General features: G+C 50.9%; 1 protein-coding gene across 1 annotated transcript in view; it reads right to left on the reverse strand.

Annotated features, from left to right (window-relative positions):
* Positions 1-7760, reverse strand: part of Mroh7 (maestro heat like repeat family member 7) — a 58473-nt gene that overhangs the window by 24089 nt on the left and 26624 nt on the right. The window contains exons 6-11 of the mRNA XM_021201112.2: positions 4960-5043; positions 3663-3742; positions 3296-3425; positions 2187-2282; positions 1491-1595; positions 1237-1372 (exon numbers count right to left, since the gene is read on the reverse strand). Of these exons, the coding sequence (XP_021056771.1) occupies positions 1237-1372; positions 1491-1595; positions 2187-2282; positions 3296-3425; positions 3663-3742; positions 4960-5043 (631 nt within the window). The remainder of the gene's footprint in view (positions 1-1236; positions 1373-1490; positions 1596-2186; positions 2283-3295; positions 3426-3662; positions 3743-4959; positions 5044-7760) is intronic.

Genomic DNA, 7760 nt, shown 5'->3' on the forward strand with positions numbered 1-7760 from the left:
GAGAGAGAGAGAGAGAGAGAGAGAGAGAGGCAGTGGTAGCACACACCTTTAATCTCATAATCCCAGCATTTGGGAGGCAGAGGCAGGTGGACTTCTGAGGCCGGCCTGGTCTACAGAGGGCTACACAGAGAAACCCTGCCCTGAATAACCACACACACCCCCAAAAAAGACACACTGTAGCCTACTTTTCACCCACAGTTTAAAAGCCATGCATGCCTCCAGGCCAGTGGAGAAATCTCTTGGGAAACATTGCCCCATATGCTAGCAATGAGAAAGAGGAGCAGGGACCCCAGTCCCAGAAAATGGGGGGGGGGGCACGAAGAGAAGAGAGTTCTATTCGACAAGCACCTATGACATGGGACCCTGAGCTGGTCTCTTCCCATGAACTCGCATGAAGAATACCATTTAATATTTCAAAAAGCACTCAACCATAATCCTGTAACAGATAAGGAAATCTAGAGAAATATACAGAAGAGGTCACTCGACTGGGAAAGTCGAGAGCCAAAGTCAGGTCTGATATGCAGGCCATTCTGCCTTCAGAGTCAGGAGAAACTAAGAAACCAGCCAAGGTTTCCTTGTTGAGATCGAATCAGGACTAAGGAGAAAGAAAGGTGGCGGGAGGTTGAAGGCAGCCCGGGAACCGTAGGCTCATACCATTTCACGAGCTCCCTAAAACCTAACCTCAGGCTGTTCTTCCACTTTTAGGCTCCAGATTCTAATGTAGGACGTGGTCTTCATTAGCTCCTATGCATATTCACTGAATAAGACCATAGGCCAGCCCATGGCTAGACTCAGAAAGAACAGAGAAGCCTGCCTTACCCTCGTGGCATTACAGTCTAGTAGGAAAGACAGACAAGGGAAGAAGACATCAGGGCCATCATGCCTAGGTGCACATAGGGTACATTAGAAGGAGAAATCGAGGTTGGAACAATATGGGAAGGCTTAGCCAACTGAAGGACAGCTTCTGTCATGACAGATTTGTTGCACATGCCTATAGTCCCAGTATCTGAGAAGCTAAGTCCAGAGGACTAAAAGTTGGGGGCCATATCTTAAAAACAAACATGAAAAACAATGGCTAGTTTGTACCTCTGCTCTTGGTTCCATGAAGATAGGAGTTTCCCATCAGCTCCCAGTCCCCATCTGACCCATTCTGCCTGCCTCCAACTGCCCAGCCGTCCCACCCTGCTCCCCCCACCCCCCAGCTGTGCAGTGGCTAGGGACCTGACTTGGGCATACGTTTCTGGAGATCCAGGATGGTGTAGAGGATGGTGATGCCGTCCAGAGCCTCCCGGCCGATCTCTTCATCAGGGTCCCCGATTCGAAGAAGGAGCCTCCCCAGCAGAAGACCCAGTGTTGGGAACCCAGAGGATATCTGTGAGTGTCACAATCACAGGGAGGGAGCCTGTAGCAGGGCAAGAAGACCTGCCTGGCTGCAGAGGATCAACTGAGAAGTCACCCGAGTATCCTCCCCCCGCCCCTCCAATACTCACTAAGAATGGCAAGGTCACGAGTGTGTGGTTCAACACAGAAACGTTACTGTTCACAGCCCGAGCTCGCTCGTGGGCCTTCCCAGAGTTCATCCAGGGCCCTAGAGGCTGTGGGGACAAGGGGGAGACTCTGCTACCATTGTCTGCCAGACCCTGCTGTCCGTGGGTAAGCCAGTAATCTGCGAGAAGCTTCCAGAAGAAGGAAGAAGGTAATTTGCCACAGTCCTCCTCCTCCTCCTCCTGAGGATCAATGACAGATGGGGTTTGAGCTGAGAAGGGGACTCAGAGCAAAAGAAGGGGCAGGGTCAGTGAAGAGAGAAGAGACAGGGATAACGATGGAGAAAGGGGCGGGGCAAGGGCAGTGGCTGTAGGGGAATTGCAGACAGCAACTCAGAGAGCTGAGACAAGAGGACCAAAAGTTCAAGGCAGTCCTGGGCAATTAATTCAGTGTGACGATGTGTACAGATAAACAAGGAAAGAGGAATCAGGCTCAGAGTAGAGTGCTTGCCTAGCAGGTACAAGGGTTTGGGTCCAACTCTCGAAAACCTAAATAACCTAAATAACACAGCATAAAATACAACATGGAAGCAGGGCACTGGCTCAGGACGACACCACTCCTTCAGGGCCCACCGCCCACTTGTGTGAAGCCATTTTCCTACGTCCTTCTCCCTTCCCCCCTTACCGCCCCACCCCGCGCACCTCCAGGATGCTCTTCAGCCCAGCAGGAGTGGGGTCTTCAATAAAGAGGGCATTCAGAAGTTTCTGCAAGGAATCCAAGGTCTGGAGGTAAAGCGTCTGTGGACAGGAGGACAGAACTGCTGGGAGCTTGTTAGACACCACTGCCCTCTGCTGGCAATACTTGTAACTACAAGGGGGCTGTCAGTTCCTTCCACAGCAAGGATTCTGGCCATTTAGGTCCACTCAGGCCACCAGCTTGAGAATCCAGAACCCGGGGGCTATCTGTCTGTGTGGCCTCGCCCCTACCCATTCTACAGCACGCCTGTCAGAGTCCCTGTCCCACCCTCCAGTCTTCAGTCCCATCACTTGTCATCCTGGCAGTTGGCATGGGTTCTGTACAAATTCTCTATGCCACCCTCTTCCAGGAAACCACGTGCCCCCATCCTCCCTAGGCCACCATGTTCCTCAGCCCATACTCTTTTTAATACCCCATGATGTATGCTTGTGGCACTGACTAGCAAGGAGATTTTAGGTGACAGGTTCTTTCATGGCGTCCATCCCCTCCCTCCACCCTCACACTACTGTGGGACTACCGCCATGATCAGGAGAGGAACGTGGCTAACGCCTGCTGAGAGAAAGGGTAGCGGAACAGCTGGACCCCCTCTCATTCAACCTCCCACTTGACCCTAGCTCTCCTTGCATCTTATACCTTAGGATTCCCCTGCTGTGGTACCTCCAGGAATAATTCTAGAGAGACTTAAAGATGCTCACCAAACCCCCTTTGAGGCTCTGTTCTCCAGGTCTCTGCCCAGTTTCCCCCAGTCTTCTTCCATAGATCACAGTCCTCAGTAGAACTATACTGCCCTGTTCCTATGGCCTTACAGCATCTGTCTATATCCTTGACACAGGACAGGGCCCTCCTAAGGATGCCATTACTGCAACAGTTCACTCTCCTGCAGAATAGCTATCAAGCATCTGTTCAGACTGTCACAGGTGAGGTGAGGTGCTCCAGGCCACTCAGTCAAGGAGTAAGAGAGACCATCTATAGAAAGTCCCCACTCGCCCCCGGAACCTTGTCCCTTCTGAGGGTGCCCCCAAACCTACAGCCGCACCAGGAGGGGCCGGCTCACCTGGATGACCTCGGCCTTGGACTCGTCCTTCTCCTGCATGGCCTGCACGGAGGGCAGTGAGAACACGCTCCGCACGCAGGTGCTCACCAGCTCCGCCCTCTCCCGCATACTCAGGATAGGCTTGGTGTGACTGGGAGAGACAGGATGCCGGGTGTGGCGTGAGGGAGGGCCCGAGGATGCCGCGTGGAGAAGGGGACACCTGACTTGGGTAGGTCACCCGAGATTAGATCCACAGGAGAAGCTGGGGTGTGAGCAATGGGTGTGGAAGTAACATGCTCCACAGGGAACTGGGCAGGGGGAGAGGGAAAGGTTCGGAGTGGACAGGCATATGAGAAGGGGCCAAGCTTGGAAGAGAGGACAGAGATACCTCAGCTGTGCCAGGATCTCCATGGCCTGCTGCCGAGCAGGACTCAAAAGGGAATCCAGCGGCTCCTCCTGAATCTGTCTCTGGATGGGGACCACAGAGCCAGTGAGAGCCAGCTGGGGGTCTGACTTCCAGGCCCTGACAGCAGGCCATTCAGGCCCTTGGCCTGGGCACACTCTCCCACTGGGCAGGTAGGAGAGCCAGCTTTCTGCCCAGATCAATGTCAAGCCCTCAGTTCAAGACCACTTTAAACAGTCTATGCCCTGATCTGTGCATTCCACATGGAGAGCACCAGGAGAGTAATACCCATGGTGCCCTTCTGGTGACAGACAGCTAAACCATGGAACCGACACAGGTAAGAAGCGCCAGGCATGGCCTTTGAAACTGTCCAATCAAACTCCCCAAATGTCCTAATTTTTTCACTTCGTATCTAATACCTACACACAGTAGGTGTTCGATGAATGCTAGTGAAAGTTAAAATATCAAAGGATAGAACTTTCTCCATTTTTATGTATCATGTATGGGTCGATGTGTATGCAAGGTGTGTGTGTATATGTGTGTGTGTGTGTGTGTGTGTGTTCATGTGCACATGCATGCAGAGGCCGGAGGCACTATGCAGGAGTTATAAACCTTGGGTTTTGAGGCAAGGATTCTCGCTAGGATCCAAAGCTGGTCAGTTGGTCTATTCTGATTGGCCAGAGAGCCTGTATCTGTGTCCTCAACACTGGGATTATTAATGTGTGTCATCACAAGTGTTATTCATATGTGTTCTGGGGTTCAAACTCAGGAAGTCTTTCTTGTGAGGCAAATGCTGCTGTTTGAGTTAGCTCCGTAACTCCTTTCCCTCTCTTTAAGGATCACAAAACTGACTACAACTATGTAACCCTCCATGGTTATTGGGGCCCAGTTCCTCCTAATGGGTAACTGAGAGGAGACTGTTTTAGGGAATCCTCCGAAGTTGCCCATCAAGCGGGGTCTCTGTGGGGAGAGGTGAGAGAATGGGTCCGTGATAACTGTTCTCTGGTGCACAGACTTCACAATGGACTAGCCACTGGGCTGTGTCCTCCCACAGGCAAAGATGCAGGCATAAGCACATCTTGTAAGATGGCAAGAGTGGGGCTCAGCGAAGGGCAACAACTTGTCCAGACTCCCTCTTGTCAGGTGTGGGCAGCGAGAGGTGGACAGAACTGAGCCTCGAGTCTGAAGTGCCTGCCTCCTGTCCCTGTCCTCGTCCCAACTCACCCAGCTGTCACCCTCGGAACCCCACCCCAGTCCCACAGCCCCACCTACAGCTACTTACCATCATCATCTTCACGGTTGTCTCCTTCTCTTCTTTCATTTCCACCATGTCCTGATTCTTCTGGTAAGCGATGATGTTCTCTACCTTCAGGCCAGTAGGAAGCAGAACCACTCAGGGAGACCGCCATTGAGTTCCGCCCCCCCCCCCTTAGGCAGCATACGCAGCACCCTCTAGCCACCCAACACCTACAGCCCACGGAGGTAGCTCTTCCCCAACCACCCAACCCTGGCATTGGCCCATGCCTAGGTTTGGTTTCCCATTGCACTTTGGAGGCAGAGGCAGGCAGATCTCTGTGAGTTGAGTTCAGCTTGTTCTACATAGTGAGTTTCAGGACAGCCAGCGATACATAAGGAGACCCTATATAGTGGTGGAGAAGTCACAGAATGGAAGCTTTAGATTAGTGGTCACATGACATCCATAGTTTAGGGAGCAGAGAGCAAAAAATGCATGTAGTCAGGCGCTCAGCTCACTTTTTCCATTCTTGGGACAGTTAAGGATCTCTTGCCTAGGGAATGACACTACCCACAGTGGGTGGGGATTTATGACCCAACTGATAATATCAAAATAATCCCTCACAGACATATGCACATGACCTAGGCTATCTCTCTTTGAAACTTTCTTTCCATGTGATTCTTGATTATATCAAACTGACAATTAAAACTATCACAGCCCAAGAGAAGGGACATGTTTCTTCAGGGGGGGGGGTATTTGGGTGGATAAAGATTGGTGGAAACTCCTGATGGTCAGGTGGGAAGGATGGCCCCTGTAGTCTGCATTTGGAGGAGCAGATATGAAGGGCTGTAAAGCACCTCTCCCTCAGTAATCAACCGAAGGACAGAAAGGGTCCATACACCTCAACCTGAAATTCCACCATCAGTAACACTTCTCAGTCTTTTAGTAAAGTCTAGTCAGATGAAGGTATTCTGCTACTTGAGAGAGAGTACATTAGCCTGTGCCAATCCATTGATTCCCATCATCTTAAGGAGGAAGATAAGACCCCATGAAGTGAATCACTTAACATTACACAGTGAAGGAAAAAAAAAAAAAAAAAAAAGCCCGCCTTGATCTGATGCAGAATACAGAAGGTTAACTACAGTCACAAGTTCTTTCGCAGGTGTCCTATCAATGGGCAGAATCTCCTGTACCTCCGGCCACCGGATTGCTGTAGAAAGAATGTATGTCTGGGTTTGTCCCAGAACATACTTTCCCTTTTTGGAATGCAGGTGCCAGAAGGAAACCCAGGCTAAACTAAGAAGGAATGAGCCCATGCAGAGAAAGAGCCTGGCAGGCAAGGGGCAATCCGAGTTTCAGCCTCCACAGTGATCTGTCTGTCAACAAGGAACAGATGAAACACCCAGCTGAGCCCAGCCAAACTGTGGTCAAGAGATGGTAACCCCCTGATGCCTCACCCCTCTCCCGGCGTCGACTGAACTGAGTTGCGATAGGTTATTAATCTCGGTTCAGAAAGGGGGAAAGGTGCCAATTTAGAATGACTAGCCAGGGCTGGAGAGGTGGCTCAGCGGTTAAAAGCTGGTCTTCCAGAAACCCTGAGTCCAATTCCCAGCAACCACATGATACCCTCTTTTGGTATGTACTCAAATAAATAAAATAAAATAAATAATAATAAAAAAGATAATAAAAACCTAAAAGATAATAATAATAATGAGTAGACAGAGACAGCTGCACACGTGAGTGGACATTCAGGCTGAGTTCTGAGTAACAAAAATAAGAGAAAAGGTCTATTTCTCCAGACTGAAATGTCGGGTTGCAGTTCTGTGCATGGCATTGGGATTTAGCATCCAGCCCATTGTAGAGCCCTTGTCAGGCTCCCTGAATGGAAGCAGTCATTGCCTTTCCTGTTCACTGAGCTTGTGTCTGAATGGTCCTCACTTCAACTCCACTAAGCCTGTTCTATGGATGAGGAGTCTGCTCCTGACTCCGAGGCTCAACCCACCACATCCACATTTGGGTCATGCTCATGCCTGCCCCTGCCGGCCTATCCTCTGCGGCATGGCCAGACCTGGTTTAGACCTGACCCCACAAGTCCCTCGGTTGTTAATTATGTTTACTCAGAACCTACTATGTGCCAAGCACTGCTCTGCTTAAGGCTCCGCTTTTAGAAAAGATTCCTGGGTTATGAGAGATTCTATGGGAGAGACTGCTATGCTTGGAATTTGAAATCTCCCCCTCGTGCTCCTGTTTGGAATGTCCCAGCCCCAGCTGGAGATGCTCAGGAGAGGCTGTGGACCCTTTAGGAAGTAGGGTCTGAGTGGCAGAAATCCATCACTGGGGGGAGGGTCCTGGGACATGGTTCACTTCCTGCCCCATTATCACCCCATTATCACTGCTTCCTGTTCTTCTGAATGGACAGGCAGTATGTGCCACGCACCCCCACTGCCATAAACCAGGCTGGTCCACCCTGCCTTCTCCACTCCACCGTGAGGATGTCGAAACTGTGAGCCAAAAGAAACCTTTCCTGTCTTAAACTGTTCTGTCAGGATCTCAGGGATGCAAACTAAGTTACGATGGAGGTGAACAGGCAGGAAGAGGAGCTGGTGAGCACTCAGGACATTAGACAGCTCTGAGCTCCCAGAAAGAAGCCTGAGCTGCAGTGACTGAGGGACCAGGCTACCCTGGGAAAAAAGTCGGCTGAGACCTGGGTGTGGTGACACAAACCTGTGGTTTCACCAGTCAGGAGGTAGAGACAGGGGGATTGCTACAAGCTCAATGCCAGCCTGTTCTACATATTAAGTCCCAGACCAGCTAGGGCTATATACCAAGTCTCTGAAAAGAGGGGTGGG

The sequence above is a fragment of the Mus pahari genome, chromosome 6, assembly GCF_900095145.1.
Source record: "Mus pahari chromosome 6, PAHARI_EIJ_v1.1, whole genome shotgun sequence".
Classification (NCBI taxonomy): domain Eukaryota; kingdom Metazoa; phylum Chordata; class Mammalia; order Rodentia; family Muridae; genus Mus; species Mus pahari.